At 55.1% G+C, this 15,847-nt stretch overlaps 1 protein-coding gene across 1 annotated transcript in view; it reads right to left on the bottom strand.

Annotated features, from left to right (window-relative positions):
* LOC111139253 (dynein regulatory complex subunit 3) overlaps positions 1–15,847 on the bottom strand; it is a 31,833-nt gene that overhangs the window by 10,921 nt on the left and 5,065 nt on the right. The window contains exons 3-8 of the mRNA XM_022491475.1: positions 13,530–13,646; positions 10,866–11,032; positions 9,036–9,186; positions 5,693–5,808; positions 4,686–4,798; positions 3,308–3,482 (exon numbers count right to left, since the gene is read on the bottom strand). Coding sequence (XP_022347183.1) covers positions 3,308–3,482; positions 4,686–4,798; positions 5,693–5,808; positions 9,036–9,186; positions 10,866–11,032; positions 13,530–13,646 — 839 coding nt within the window. The remainder of the gene's footprint in view (positions 1–3,307; positions 3,483–4,685; positions 4,799–5,692; positions 5,809–9,035; positions 9,187–10,865; positions 11,033–13,529; positions 13,647–15,847) is intronic.

Raw genomic sequence — 15,847 nt, 5'->3', positions numbered from 1 at the left:
CGTCCTACAGATGAAACCTGCACCAATTTACCCACTGCGACACTGGCGGGAAAAGATCGGAAAAAAATGAACTGTCCGTCAACAGGGGCTGGCTTAATAAATCACGGCTCATCCATGCAATGAGAGATTTTACAACTATTAAAAAAAAGGAAGCAACTCAAGTTTTGGAAGGATCTCTAAGAGGCAGAACAGTGCATAAAGTGCAAAACACAGTGCAGGCTACACTTTCATCCTGCGCGGTGCGCGGGTGCACACGCACGCATGCGCACACAGGGACTGGAAGCCGACGGACGTACTAGCACCGTCTACCGCAGTTATTCTGCGCTCGTGCTTACTGCGCATGTCCTGCATGTCCTGATTCCGGAGTGCCCGAGTGCTGGTCACAGTTCTGCCCTGGCTCTCTCCCCACTGGTCTCCCCACCGTAGTTCCAGGAGGCAGGTACCCCTATTTCTCTAATAAGGAAATGGGGGCTAGCAGAGGGTCACCAGCGAGGGGGCCACATGAACACTCTGTCCACCCGCCCGCTGACCCCAAGCTGTGCCCCACTGGGCACTGGGAGAGCCCTGGGCTCGTGGGGGGTGGATGAGGGGAGGACAGGACAAGCTCAGAGAGGTCCTGTGAGCAAACTCCCAGGCCGGGGCCTCAGGCTCATGGAGTCCCGTGAGCTTCTAAGCTAGCGAGGGGGCTCAGCTTGGGTTGAGCATTGGAGGCACCTGGGGAGCTCAGGAAAATCCCAGTGCCGGGCCGGGGCATCTGCCCCTTGTCGCGTCCCTGCAGAGTCTGGTGTGCCGGCTGCCTGAGACCACTGCTCTCAGCTCTAGGAAAGGAGTGCTGAAGGTAGTTTGCCCATCCCAGGCAGACTTTGACGGTGTCACCATGATGGGGGCAGCGGGGACCCGTGCCTTAGAAGCAGGGGGAGCTGGCGTGCTCGGATGACCTCCACCCTGGACGCCAGGGAGTCAGGCTTGGCGCCAGCAGGAGCACTGAAAGTAGCCTGGCCCATGTCGTCTTCCACAGGAGAGGGCAGCCCAGGCCTGGGGCTTCTGGAGGAGCCAGCTGGCTGGCGTCCAGACCTCCCAAATCCAGTGGCTTCGGGGACCAGAGAAATGTCAGGGCGGATGTGCCAGACAGGAACCGGTGGGCCTGGAAATGTGGCTTGTCCAGAGGGGACAGCCGCCACTGAGGCCCTGTTGACAACTGTCTCCAGAGAAGCTGGCAACCACAATTTTTCTGTGAAATCTTCCCGTTTGGAATGTCAGCAGGATGTTCAAAACGTTTTAAAACCCTCTGCAGGCCAAACAAAACACACATGTGAGCCAAATGTGTTCCTCTGCTGCCAGGCTTGAACTTGGGGTTGAACGCAGTAACACCCTCCCCATAACCTGAGGAGGAGGGTCTCAAGGGTTAAATCACACGGAATGTGAGGTCATTGGTGAGGCCAACCAGACAAGAACAGGGACTGCAGACCAAGGAGGTAAGGAGGGCGGGGAAGCACGCAGGACCATCGCCAGCCCCCTTATGTCTGAACATACCTTATCAGGGGGTTTTGAGTTTTTTAAGAGTTTTTTAAGAGTTTTTTTTTAGTTTTTTAAGAGTTCCCAACCAGGAGTGGCTTCCAGGGTTCCTTCAAGCCCCTGACACTGCAGGCAAATGCCCACAGACTTGGTGTGCGGAGACAATTTTTTTTAATAATTTTTAAAAATATTTTATTTATTTATTTGACAGACGGATATCACAAGTAGGCAGAGAGAGAGAGAGAGGAGGAAGCAGGCTTCTCACTGAGCAGGAAGCCCGATGCAGGGCTCGATCCCAGGACCCTGAGATCATGACCTGAGCTGAAGACAGAGGCTTAACCTACTGAGCCACCCAGGTACCCCTTTAATAATTTTTTAGAAATTTATTTAGAGAGAGAGTGAGTGAGCAAGAGAGAGCATTAGAGGGCAGAGAGAGAAGGAGAAGCAGACTCCCCATTGATCAGGGAGCCTGATGTGGGGCTCCATCCCAGGACCTATCCCGACCTGAGCCAAAGGCAGCCGCTTAACCAACTGAGCCACCCAGGCATCCCTGTATGGACAGTTTTCAGAGGAAAAGGAAGGTCCATAACTTAACTTAGAGACTCGGAAAGATCTGTGATTTAGAACAAGAATTGGTCTTTAAAAATAATGCTAACTAGGGGTGCCTGGGTGGTTCACTTGGTTAATCAGCTGCCTTTGGCTTGGGTCATGATCCTGGGGTCCTGAGATCGAGCCCCATATCGGGCTCCTGGCTCAGAGGGGAGTCCGCTTGTCCCTCTCCCTCTGCCTGCCGCTCCCCTGCTTGTGCTTGCGCACGCGCGTGCGCTCTCTCTCTCAGGGAAATAAATAAATTAAATCTTCTAAAAATAAAAATAAATAAATAAAAATAATGCTAACTAGGGGTGCCTGGGTGGCTCAGTTGGTTAAGTGTCTGATTCGACTTCGGCTCAGGTTATGATCTCAGAGTGGTGAGATTGAACCCTGCGTGGAGCTCTGCATTGGTGGGCGTGAAGACTACTTAAGATTCTCTCTCCCCCTCTCCTTCCGCCCCTCCACCCCACACACACACTTGTGTGTGCTCGCTCGCTCTCTAAAATAATTCCAATACTGACTAAAAGAAACAAGTCCCACCAAGCACACATGGCCGACGCTTGGGCTCGGCCAAGTGGCCCGGGGTCAGCAGGTCCGAAACACCTGGGCCTGCTTCCTCAGCTGGAATGCCCTTCCTCCACCATCCCCGGCCCATTTCTCTTTGTCCTGTGAGCCTCGGCCTGGTCAAGCCTCCCCGGGCTCCCCGATACAGTGGGGAGGGCCTGGGTCTGCACCCTGTGCCAGCTGGGAGCTCGCAAGGGCAGGAACCATGCCCAGAAGGGGCCCAGCTTCCCAGGACGAGGCACTGGGATGGGGCTCAGAAAATGTCTGCTAAATGAATGAATGAACAAAAGAGCAGCGGTATTGTCATTGTAACAGGGGTGGCGACAATAATACCATTATTAACAGTAAGGAGGACTCTACCTTGAGCCCCAGGTGTGTTTTAGGTGGAGGCCCACAGGCCTCACCCGGGGCTCAGCCCTGGCATGCTGATGGTGCTGTGGCTGGTGGTGCCAGTGGAAGGCCGCACTTGCCTCTGCCACTGAGCTGTGTGACTGCTGGCAAATGGGGACAATGACCATGGGTCAAAGGGGTCATCAGAGGTGGACGGTGTGTATCCCCAGCAGTGGGGCCAGGCCGAGGGGCGGGGTCAGCATCTGGAGCAGGAGGCCGGGAGAGGACAGGGCGGGGCAGAGCCTACCAGCAAGTGCTTCTCCTCGAACTTGGCAATCCTGTGTTTGCCCTGCTCCTGGTTTTCCTGGATGGCCTCCTTGATACACTCATTGAAGGTGTCAAGCTCCAATTTCCGCTTCTCCTGCTGTTTCAGGCCATATTCAAAAATGTTCAGGCAGATGATGACGAATTTGTCCTTGTAGGTGAGTGGCTGTTAAGGAGAGTGGCTGGCTGTCTTGGGGGCAAGGCTGCCGGCGGGGTGTAACATGGAGGTGGTGGTAGCTCCTGGCAAGGAGGCGGGAGTTGACATTCGGAGTCTACCGTGGTGCTGGGGCATTTCTGTCTCCAGCCTGAAGGATTCAGGAATGGGACTGGCCTCGGGAAAGGAAGCAGGGGCCATGGGGTGGAGGGTGGGGAACCACAGAGCAGAAGAGAGGCATCCTGGGAGACCTCAAAGGGCTGGGAGGGGCTGGGAGTCCAGGGGGAGCCAGCCTCAGCCAGGGAGCTGAGTGGTGCGTAGCTCTGTCTTCTGGTATGTTCTCTAGGGGGCAGCTTTGTTGGAGGCCTATCTTTTGCTCACCTGCTGCAGGCAGGCTGAGGAAGCCTGCAGAGGTCAGGGAACCATAGGCTTGAAGCAGAGAGAGCCAGGCTCAAGGCCTGGCTCTACTGCTGCTTCTCCCTGGCCAGCCACTTCACCTGGCCCCGGGCCTCAGTGTCCGCACCTGCAGCACAGAGTCCTTGAGGTCAGAGGTCAGGCAGACTCAACAGCCCAGATGGGAGCCCAGCTGCCCCAGCTCGCCCAGCTGGTGGACGGCAGAGCCCAGCTGGGAAACCATCTGTCACCTTCTGCTTAGCCTCACCCTTTCTAAAATGCTGGGTTTTTAAGAGAGAGTTTCTTTCTACCCAGGGATGGTGCCATTATCTTGCCCGTAGCCATGATGACAAGTGCCAGTCACATTCTCTGGGCTCCAGCCGACTCGGGGAAATGATGCAGGCTCTTAGCCCCACTGACAAGGGCTTGAATCCCAGCTTCTAACTGCATGACCTTGGACAAATCACCCTCTCCAAGTCTAGCTTCCCCGACTATAAAATGGGATTCATCACAGGACCCATCCAGTGGGCAGCTGGGAAATTATAAACTCGGTATGCAAAGCACACAGCAGAAGCAACTAAATACAGGTCCCGTGGCTTAGTGCCACAGACACGCACTTCAGTTTTCCCTCTTGGACAACCTGGCTTGCGGAGCACAGCAGACCCTGTGCCATGCCAGTCAGAGAGTCAGTGTGTCCCCTGAAATCTAGACAGCCCTTCCCCCAGGCTGAGCAGAAGGGGACCCGCCCCTTGCCGGTTGGCTGTGTGGGGCCCAGGTTCTGTCAGAGGCGGTGGCCATGAACTTGGAAGGATATCCCTGCAGGAGCTCGCCAACGCCGGGCAGGTAGGCCAGCTTGTTGCCTTCTACATCCTCGGTGTACATGCTGTCAAACAGGAAGGAGCCGTTCAGGTGCTCGACGAATGCGGCCTATGGTCAGAAACACAAGAGGGCTCGGAGGACTCAAACTCATCTCACAGGCCCTGGCAAGGACTTAGTGGGCCAGGCCCCGCCCTGGGCACCAGGGTCACTGGACACTGTGTAGAGAGTGGAGGAAGGGATGCTCCCCTGGGGCTTCAGCCGTCAAAGAAGGCAGGGAAGGGCATGCTGGGCCGGAGGCTAGCACGTGCAAAGGTCCTGAGGCATCAACTAAAGGTGGCACATGGCTCAGTATGGCTGGAGGAAGGGGCCTGGGGCTGTGCTGAGGAAGGACTCAAACCTTCCTGGCTGCCAGGGAACTACCCAATGGGTTTAAGAAAAGGAGCTGGTCTATCAGATCATTTCCCCAGGCCCTCAGGCCGGAACCCGGGCTGCCAGTGAGGAGACGAGGCAGGTGGAGTCCAGGTCGAGTTGGAGCTGGCTCCAGGGGCAGGTGGCAAGCAGAGCAAGGCGGGGACAAGGCACTGGTCTATGGATGATGGACACGCTCCATGGGAGCGAGGAGAGGCAGCCCGGCATACATTCTCCGTCAAGACAGGTTTCCGGGGGACGCCTGGGTGGCTCAGTTGGTTGGGCAGCTGCCTTTGGCTCAGGTCATGATCCCAGCGTCCTGGGATCGAGTCCCACATCAGGCTCCTTGCTTGTCAGGGAGCCTGCTTCTCCCTCTGCCTCTGCCTGCCATTCTGTCTGCCTGTGCTTGCTCTCTCTCCCTCTCTTTCTCTGACAAATAAATAAATAAAATCTTTAAAAAAAAAAAAAAAAAAGACAGGTTTCCGGGGCCTGGGCCCTGCAGACGTTCATCACATCAGGCCCATGAGCCGTGGCCAGCGTCCTCGAGCCGGGGGAAGAGGGAGGCAGGTGGCAGGGCTCCCCCCAGCAGAGTACCTTGTGCTTCTCCAGCTCCACCTGCCGGGCCAGCTCATCGTCCAGCCGGGCCTGAATCAGGTTCTCTCGGTGCTTCAGCTCGTCGATGCTGTACTGGTGCTTGCTCTCTGCCAGCTCTTTCTGAGGGGGGAACGGGGAGCGGCACTATTCCCGGGGCATGTTCAGGCCCTCCTGGCCGCGCCGGCCTCTGCCATCCTGCAGCCCCTCTGGCATGGCTGGGGTGTGGACAGCCCCCAGTAAGATTGTGTGTGCAAGAATGGCTTGCTTCGGGCGCCTGGGTGGCTCAGTTGGTTAAGCGACTGCCTTCAGCTCAGGTCATGATCCTGGAGTCCCGGGATCGAGTCCCGCATCAGGCTCCCAGCTCCACGGGGAGTCTGCTTCTCCCTCTGACCTTCTCCTCGCTCATGCTCTCTCTCACTGTCTCTCTCTTCTCTCAAATAAATAAATAAAATGTTTAAAAAAAAAAAAAAAAGAATGGCTTGCTTCTTCAAGGCCTTTTCCAAGTATTCTGAGGCTAAGGGAAATTAGGGAAGGACCTGGAAGATGGGGGAAAGCAGCACAGGCAGATGGAGTATCGGTGGGACATGTCCTGGGGCAGGGGCCACAGGTCACAGTGACATGTGCCCCTGGCTCTCCACAGCAAGTGTTCTGGCTCTGGGATGCACCATGGGAGAGAGAGGTCAAATGAGTTACCCAAGTCATAGGCCTGGGGACAAGGGCCTCAGACCTTGGCTCTGTGCCCTGCCCCCTCGGCTTTCCTCCTACCCCTCCTGCTCATCTCCCTGTAGCCACCAGGGACTGCTGGAGCCCCTAGGGCTCAGTCCTCCCCCTTCTCGGCTCACTCTACACACCCCAGGTGATCTCACCAGCACTAAGGCACTAAGCACAAGCGCGTCTGATTGCTCCATCCTCAAATGACACTCTGGTCTTTACCTTCAGCACAGATCCTACCTCTGAGAGCCAGACGGAGCTTCTGAAGCCTTCTCTCCTCTGGCTGCCCCAAGAGCATTGCCGACTCACCATGTCCAAGATGGACCTCTGTCTTCCCATGGTCCCACTGGGGTGGGCAGCCCCCAAGCATCCAGCACCCCAGCCGGAGACCCAGGAGACCTCCTGGACCCTTCCCTGCTCATCAGACCCCGGCTGCACCCAGGCCTGTCCCTGCTAGCTCCTGATCATGTCTCCCCATCCTCTCTGGCCAGGACCCCTGTCTTAGCCTCCTCGCCGGCCTCCCCTGTGCACCTAGTCTGCAAAGTCCCCAGCAAAGAGCCAGAGCCATTCTGTGCAATGCAAACCTCATCTTGTCAGTCAGTCCCCTGCTTCCCTGGTAGGCCTTCCTCTTGGACATAGGGTGATGACACGCTCCTGCCGTGGCCTGCAAGGCCCTGCCTGCCACCCTCTCTCACTCCTGAACATGAGGTCAGTATATGGATCATTGTAGTTTTGTGCCTTAATTTGGGCCTTGGCTGCAAAGGGCTTATATTGCAGAGTTGAAATCCTTCTAAAGATCTGCTATTTGGGGGCGCCTGGGTGGCCTAGTCGGTTAAGCGTCTGCCTTTGGCTCAGGTCATGATCCCAGGGTCCTGGGGTTGAGCCCAACATAGCACAGGCTCCCCTCTCACCAGGGAGTCCTCTTCGCCCTCTGCCTCTCCGCCCCCCACCATCATGTGTGCTTGCATTTTCTCGCTCTCTCTCAAATAAAATCTTTTTTTTTTATGTTACTCATTGAGTTGCATGTTTATATTGTTTTCTTATGTATTGATACTTTAATAAGCAAATTTAGAGGGCGCCTGGGTGGCTCAGTGGGTTAAGCCGCTGCCTTCGGCTCAGGTCATGATCTCAGGGTCCTGGGATCAAGTCCCGCATCGGGCTCTCTGCTCAGCAGGGAGCCTGCTTCCCTCTCTCTCTCTCTCTCTGCCTGCCTCTCTACTTGTGATCTCTCTCTGTCAAATAAATAAATAAAATCTTTAAAAAAAAATAAGCAAATTTAGATTTTTAAAATTCTCTAGTATCTGACCCCTCTTCTCCTTTCCATTTCCCCAGTCCTGCCCTCTGCCTCTCTGCTTCCCTTCCCCCAGTCCCACATCTCTCTGGCCCCCATTCTCCACACCAGTCACTGGATCCCTGAACTGCTGACCACATCAGGAATTCTGCTGAAAATGCTCAGGGTTCCCCACAGGCCTCCACCTTTGCCTGGATTAGTCCAAAACCCCAACATGGCCCCACTCCCCCCACCCACCCACAAAGCCCCACAAGCTCACAGCTCCTGCCCATACTGTGTGCTTTGTGGGGACTGTCCTCTGTTCCCCTGCATTGAATGGAGGACCTGCCTTCAGGTACAGTCCAGGGCCTCAACTTAAAAGTGGCTTATGAAAACAGGGCCTTCTGGAAGGTCCAGAGAAGGCCTATGAAAACAGGAGGAGCCCTCCAGGAGAGCTCCACAGAGCGGAGAGGCACCTCAAGAGCCTGCTCTTAGACCTCTGTCCTCCCACAGTCCCGCTGAGGCAAGCGGTGCGCCAGCCATCCAGCACCCCAGCTGGAGACCCGGATATGTCCTAGCCCCTCCCCTGCGTGGCCTAGGTCTGGGCTCAGCTGTTCTGGGGCCCAAGCCCCGCAACACCAAGAGGCCAGGGGCTCGGGGCTGGTTGCAGCTGGCCTCAGGGCAGACAGTCAAGTGACAGAGGAGTTCCAGGTGTCCCTGCTTTGCAGACCTCTGCTCTGATACCCTCTGACTTATTATTTATCTTGATGCTTCTAGCCAAGTCTCAGAATTATGAAAGAAGCCTTTGTTTCCTTGCTGCACAATGGAATGCCCAGACTCGGCTGTCTGCCCTTTATGGAAACTTCTGGGGACTGGGGAGAGAATGCCTTTGGAACTATGCTATGTTAGGCTGTCCCCTGGTCCTACAATGAGCTTTGAAACACACCCCAACAGCTCTCTGGCCTATTCCAAGCATTGGACCCCAGGCTGACCTTCAAATTATTGTCTAAATGAAAAACAAAACAAAACACCAAACTTGAGAGTTTTAGAGTTCAAGCCTCAGGTTCTGGTACTGTCATGGGACAAGAGAAAGGCATGGTCTGATGATGGGCAGCTCTCTGACCCCACCCCATCTCTGTGGATCTTCCAGAAGGTTCTGGCAAACAGTGGGCCCCATATTTGGAAGGTGGCCCAGTTCACCTAGGTGCTGTGCTCTGCTCTGGGGCCCAGGCCGGGCAGGGTCAGCCCTGAGACCCGTGGGCTGGTCTTCCTCCCCTCTCCTGCTAGGCTCTCCTGGGTGCTCCCCATCACCTTAGTGCCCCCTAGGCATGGGCTTGAGCTGGGAGACCCTGAGGGACACACTTGCCGTGTGGTCATCGATGCGCCGGAAGTCCAGGTACACGAGGTTGGGAAGGTAGGCACAGATGAACATCTTGTAATCCTCTGAGTCTGCGATGGGGTTCCCAGAGAGGCTGAGCGAGCGCAGGTCCTTGAACCGCCGCAGGTAGATGATCTGGGGAGACAGAGGGAGAGCAACCCATTCTCCCGGCGGCCGCGAAATGGAAACCAGCCCCGCCGGCCTCTCCCCTCGGCCTTCTGCCCACATCCGCAGCCTGGCCATGACACTGTTGGTGGTGGGTGGAGGGACAAGCAAGGAGCAGGCTGGGGGTTCCAGGCTAGACAGCTGTCCGGATCAGCAGACCTGGGTTCAAAGACCGGCTGTGGGACCTTGGACAAGTTGCCTAATGGCTGTGAGCCTCCGTTTCCTCATCTGTAATATGGTTACAAGGATGTGTTCACATACGTGCGTCATAGGTATGGAGGGACCAAAGGAAATGAGCTCCAGAAAAAGCCCCTAGAGTGGCCTCTCACCCACTCCGTAAATGGTGCTGGTGGTGGTTGTTACTACTGGTTGCTCAGGGGAGGCGTGCCTTTTCCCTTATAAACCGTGTGCCAGGGCCAGATCGTTAAAATAAATGGAACCCCATTGCTAGTAACCTCGGATTAAGTGGATGACAGAGGGACACTTGCCACCTGCCATTTATTCTTCCCATATTTTAGTAAGGCCAGGGAAAGTCAACAACGTAGCCAGTGTTTCCCTTGGCAGGATCTTCTGAACGCCCAGATGCCGTACTATGCAAAAGAATAAACCTAGCATGCTTTTCAGAAGGAATTTCTCTCAGTCCTGTGTTTATTTGTTCCACAAACACTATTAAGCTCCTACCAGGCTTCAGGCATGCACTAGGCCCTGGGGACACGGTGGGAACAAAGCCCACGCCGTCCCTTCCCTTGCACTAAGGGCTCACATTCGAGGGGCAGAGAAAAGGAATGGTTTAGAGATCAAATGAAATCATTACCATTTGGGGGTAAGTGTTATAAGAATATATACATGGAGTATGAGGGAACATACCAGTCAGGGGACCCAGAGGTCTCCGAGAGCGGAGGAGAACGTGGCCCAGCCCTGGCTCAACTGTTCTGGGGGCATGCAGTGGGATCACCTTGCCTTCCCCCATATCGCCAATGCTCCAAGCTGATGCTAGCTTCTTGTTACCTTGGGTCTTGACTATGTGGGTGTGTGCTGGGCACCCCCGAAGGGACCAGACCTTGTTTATCTCTGTACCCTTTAGCTCAGGCCCAAGACCCCATATTCAATAGATCCTCATCTCAGCAAATGTTTAATAAGAGAGTGGGGTGGTGCCTGGGTGACTCAGTGGGTTATAGCCTCTGCCTTCGGCTCCGGTCATGATCCCAGGGTCCTGGGATCAACCCTTGCGTCTGGCTCTCTGCTCAGTGGGGAGCCTACTTCCTCCTCTCTCTCTCTCTGACTGCCTCTCTGCCTACTTGTGATCTCTATCTGTCAAATAAGTGAAAATCTTAAAAAAAAAATAAGAGAGTGTGGGGCTCAGGGGAAGAGGCAGAGAGGTGCGATCTGGCCTCCACCGGCGGGCTAAGTGTGGGTTAAACTTGGTGTTTAAACGTGATCCAATGTCTAGTGGCAGAGTCTGGATTTCTGGCTTTTCTAGAAGGAGGTGATCTAGAAGGCTAAGTCTACATTTCCTCTGGCCACAGACCCCCCTCCCCCATCCCCGGCTGCTCAGATGCTCTAGAGAGCCCAGCCCTGTCCCCTGCCCCAGGCCGGGAGGCCAGCAGGAGCAGGAAGGGTGCCGCTCCAGTCCCGGGCCAAGAACTCACGTTCATCATGTTGCCGATCTGGTTGTTGCCCAGTGACAGCACCTGCAGCTTGACCAGGGCGTCCAGGGAGTCGATCTTGGCAATCCGATTGTTGAACAGGCTCAGGTCCTCCAGGTTCACCAGTGTGTCCAGCCCCTCAATGGCCTCGATATTGTTGAAGGACAGGTCTGGAAGGAAGAGGGCTGTGAGGGCCCAGTGGGTGGACTGTCTTGAAACCAACACGTCAGAGATACTCACACTCTGGGGACAGCACGAAGCCGACAGGCCAGTCACAGACTCACTGTGGGACAGTTTACCGTTTTCTAGAAGCCGTGCCTGGATTCTTTCCTGTGGTCTCAAACTATTACTGCCTTCTCCCGTTCTGCCACTGGTCTTCCTGCCTGGGCACATGAGGGCAAAGGTTCCTGTCTGCACTCTGGGCTTGTTCCGGGATGGAAATGACGAATGGCAGGTCCAAAATGGTGCATCTCGGAGCGGAAGGAGTCTGCTGGGAGGGCCTCCTTCCCTCACTGCTGTGGGTGTTTTATGAATAATGCTGCCTGGGGCACCTGGCTGGCGCAGTTGGTGAAGCAGTGGGTTCAGCGTCAGACTAATGGTTTCGGCTCAGGTCATGACCTTGGGGTTGTAGATCGAGCCCTGCATCAAGCTCTGTGCTCAGAACTGAGTCTGCTGGAGATTCTCTTTACCTCACTGCCCCAACTCCAAGCCCCAAAGGAGACACTAGGCCCTCTCTAGCAGGAACTGGTGTAAAGGCAGTATGTGGCCAGAGCTGGCACTGAACTGGGATCTGCCATATGCCAAGGCCGCCCACTCCCTTTCCCAACGCGTAGCCAGTTCTGTTCTTCAGAATTGTACGGGAACTGGCCAGGTGCTGTGTTTAACAAGGAGGCTGGAGAAAGGGGGAGGGAGGCTGTGAAATGCAGTGCTTGCCCATTTCTGTGGTGTAAATCCCCCCATGATGGCTGATTTCAAGCTAGCAGCCCGCCGTCCCAACATCTCTTTGGGACGAGATGTGCATACTCAGCTTTGGAGGGCCCGTGCTAGCTGGTTCCAGCAAGCCTCAGCCCTGGGACAGCCGACGCGGTGGGCCACCAGCAGGTGTGAGGTGGGGGCTGCCGAACCCTGGGGACACCATCTCCCCACTCCCCTGCACCCCAGGGCCCAGGTCTTCCTGGTTGTCATGGGGTCCCTGGGTGACTGGGGCTGTGGCCAGACAAAGGCCAGCTTCTGACTCTTTGAGGAGGATAACCTGACCTTTTACCAGAAATTTCCCCTCTGCCCTCTCACACCCATGGAAGCCTGGGTATCCCAGGAGTATCTCATGGGGACCTGTGGCACTAGTTTGATGTCAAAGGCAGCTGGGCCTAGAAGCTCTCACCTAAAAGCCTGCCGTTCAGACACCTGGAAGCTGGCAGGCCTTCCAGAGGGGGGCATGGCTCAGGGTCTGCACTGACCCAGCACCTTCTCCCCTTCATCTCCAAGGCAGGTGGACCGCCATGCCCAAACTTGGCATTGATGGGTGCTAGGGTACCAGGAGGGCTCGCCTGGGGCAAAAGACCTGGCTGTGGGCCGCCTCTGTTGCCTGTAGCCTCCCAGCGTCCGCGGCTGCTAATGTGACAACATGATACTGCCTGTGGGGCTGCTGTGGGCTTGGGACTGTCAGAACCACCGTAGCTGAGAGTCTTTGGGCAAATCCAGAGTTGCCCATGATGGGGAGCAGCCTGACAGGATGGAGGGAGAGCGAGCTCTGGGGTCAGGCACATGCGGGCTTGCACACCCCCTCTGCTGGAGGGCAAGTGCCTTGGCCTCGCAGAGCCTCACCTCCTCTTCTGCACATCGGGATTGTAACAGCCCCTGGTAGGATTGCTGTGAGGGCAACATCAGCCCACAGTGTAAAGAGCTCCCCAATCAGCCCCCTCTCCTAGTTCATCAAAACCCCGTGAGGCCAGGGCACCTGGGTGGCTCAGTGGGTTAAACCTCTGCCTTCAGCTCAGGTCATGATCTCAGAGTCCTGGGATCGAGCCCTGCATCGGGCTCTCTGTTCAGCAGGGACCCTGCTTCCCACCCCCCACCTGCCTCTCTGCCTACTTGTGATCTCTGTCTGTCAAATAAGTAAATAAAATCTTTAAAGAAACAAAACCCCCGTGAGGTGTTAGCCATGTGGGCCCGAGCTCCAGAGTCAGCCTGAGAGAGCTTGGCTGGGAGCCTGATGCCCCCACTCGTCCCAGTGACCTTGGTTGGCTCATCTCTGCCTTGGTGATGCTGTATGGATTAACAGGCCCATGCTTAGCAGGTGGTAAGTGCCCCAAGCACACTAGCAGCTGTGATGATTGTTTCTGGTTTGCTCTAGGCACCCTGGCTGCCAGGGCCCACTGAGTCTAGAATAACTAGGGGGAGTCCAAGGCTGTTCCCCTGACCCTCTCCCAGTTGGGATGGTGGGCCAGAATATTCTGGCTTGGCATATCCAAGCACATCTTTGCTGTCTCTGCCCAGCCAAGGCCCTAGGCTTTTAAAAAGAGTAGCTTTCTTGTTCCCAGTAGACAGACCTTCTACCGTACCCCGGCTGATGCTCGGCGGCCAGAGGAAAATCACTGGTGAGGCAGTAACCTTGGCCGGGCAGTCACCTTGGATTAGCTCGGACACACGGGCAGGAGGGGCCCTTACCCAGCCAGACCAGGTGTACGAGATGCTCCAGGCCCTCGATCTTCTCAATGATGTTGTTGTCCAGCTGTAGCTTCCTCAAGTTCTCAAACTGCCAAAGGCTGTCTATGCGGAGGATGTCTGAAATAATTGGAGAAGGTGTCTTGGCTGTTTCCGGCCTCGGGTGAGGGTAGAGCTCAGTGCCAGCCTACTGGCACTGCTAATGCTAATGCCGATGCTAACCATACCACCCCACCAAGCCCCCAGGAGTCTCTCTTCATGCATAGAGGGCAGTGATCAGGGTTACTGCTGAGGACCTAAAGACCTAGAGGGTAGGGGGAGTTGTAGCGGGGTCCTTGGGAAGGTGGGATGGACCTGCCCGGGGCAAAGGACCCAGTTGTGCTGCCTCTAGTGCCCAGCTGGGGTGTTGCCCAGGAGGCTCTAACACCTTGGGACACAGAGAGTGCCCTGCCTCCCACAGTGTGACAAATAGAATCAAGGCTGCGGGTGACTGCCTGTACCACACACCCCTTGTGCGCTGTTGGTGAGGGTGGCAGCCAACTAGTTCGGCCATTTTGAAGGGCAGTTTGGCCAAGTTTCCTGAAATATTTAACATCCGTGCCCTTTGACCCTGCAAAATTTCTCTATTTGGAATCTGTCTGTAAAGACACACTTGTGTATGCTGCCCAAAGAAAGACCTATAGGCACACGAGAGGCAGAAAGATGGAGGGACCCCAAATGTCCCTAAGGGGAATGGGAGAAATCACCCATACAGCAGACAGGTGGGATCCTGATGTCACTGAAACACCTGACCTCTGGTCCCTAAAGACCAACTTCAGAGGGACACTGCCAACACATGCCTTTTGCTCCTCAAGCCAGGCTGAGTTCGGCTTCTGTTACTGACAGTCAGAGGCGTTCTGAATTAGGCTTAAGTACAAACACTGTGTAACGTAAACTTCTAGATGCCTAAATTTTTCCCCAGTTTTTTCTAGAAGCCTTAACACCCCCATTGTTTATCTGCCCCCTTTTTTCTCTATTTGCCTCTGTAATGATTTCTAAAACTTAAAAAATTAGAATATGCTTATGAAAAACACTGAAATAATACAGCAGTGAAAGGGGTAAAAGGAAAAAGTACATTTACTAAGCACACATTCGGGGCAGTGGTTTCAATATTCATTCAGAGGGGCAGGGTTTAACCACGGCATTATGAGGTCGTGGGGGAGGCCGGGTGATGCCCCTTGCTGCCTTCCCCAAGCCGAGTCTCGGTGGGGATGGGTGGACAGCACTACTCTGACCCAGGGCCCTGTGTCTGCCAGGGTCCTGGGGCCAAGCAAGAATGGTGTCTGCTCCCAGCTCTCTAAGGTCAGATTTCCCAGAAGGATACCAGCCACCGTCTCCACCTACGCTCGGAGATACCTCCCATCCTGGTATGGATATTCCAGGAGCCTTTCTGGTCCTGGTCGCAGACCGACAGTTCTTGGCTGTGGCTAACTTTCCATAGCTCCCACACTCTGGGTGCTCTGCCTTGCTAGCTTTTCCCAGGGCATCAGCAATTCACGTGGAAAAGCCACAAAAACACAACAAAACCCAGGAGGCATCTGAAAGCTCTAAGTGAGGTACCAGCATACCAGGACTGCCCAGAGAGTCCATCTAATCTTCAACACAGCTGCGGGATCTGCCTCCACTGTGCCTGGCTTGGTCTCAGCCCATCGTCCTTATTCCCTGGATCACAACTGTCTCACTAGTCTCCCGGATCCAGCCCTGAGGCCCTCCACTCTACCCTCCTGCAGTCTGTGGGATCATAGGGAAACCTAAGTCCCATCCTGTCCCTTCTCTGCTCAGGACCCTCTCAGGGCTCTCATCTCACTCACCATAAAAGCCAAACACCGTCTCTTGACCCCCAAGGCTGATGCTAGCTGACCCCACCACCTCTCTGACTGGTCTCCATATGAGCCTGCCTGCCTCAGGGCCTTTGCACTGGCTGCTTTCTCTGCCTGGAATGCTTTCCCCGGATCTCTGAGTGGCTCTTTCCCTCACTACCTTCTAGCTTTTGCTCAGTTGTCACCTTCTTGATGAGGCCTTTGAACACTCAATAAAACACGGCACCCCCCCACCCCTTTTCTTCTCTCCTTGATTTTCCTCTAGAGCATGTATTTTTAGCATATGCTATTATTTTCCTTCTTTATTTCTCCCATCACCTGAATGTCAGTTCCATGAGGACAGGGTTTTTGTTCTTTTCATTCACCGCTGAATCCCCAGTGCCTAGAACAGCACCTGGAGTATAACAGGCATTTGATAAATACCAGTGGAATGAACCTTAGACAAGGGTGGGGGGGGATGGG

Source organism: Enhydra lutris, unplaced genomic scaffold, assembly GCF_002288905.1.
Source record: "Enhydra lutris kenyoni isolate GAN:26980312 unplaced genomic scaffold, ASM228890v2 scaffoldscaffold97, whole genome shotgun sequence".
Classification (NCBI taxonomy): domain Eukaryota; kingdom Metazoa; phylum Chordata; class Mammalia; order Carnivora; family Mustelidae; genus Enhydra; species Enhydra lutris.
This window is presented reverse-complemented; position numbering and strand designations above follow the sequence as displayed.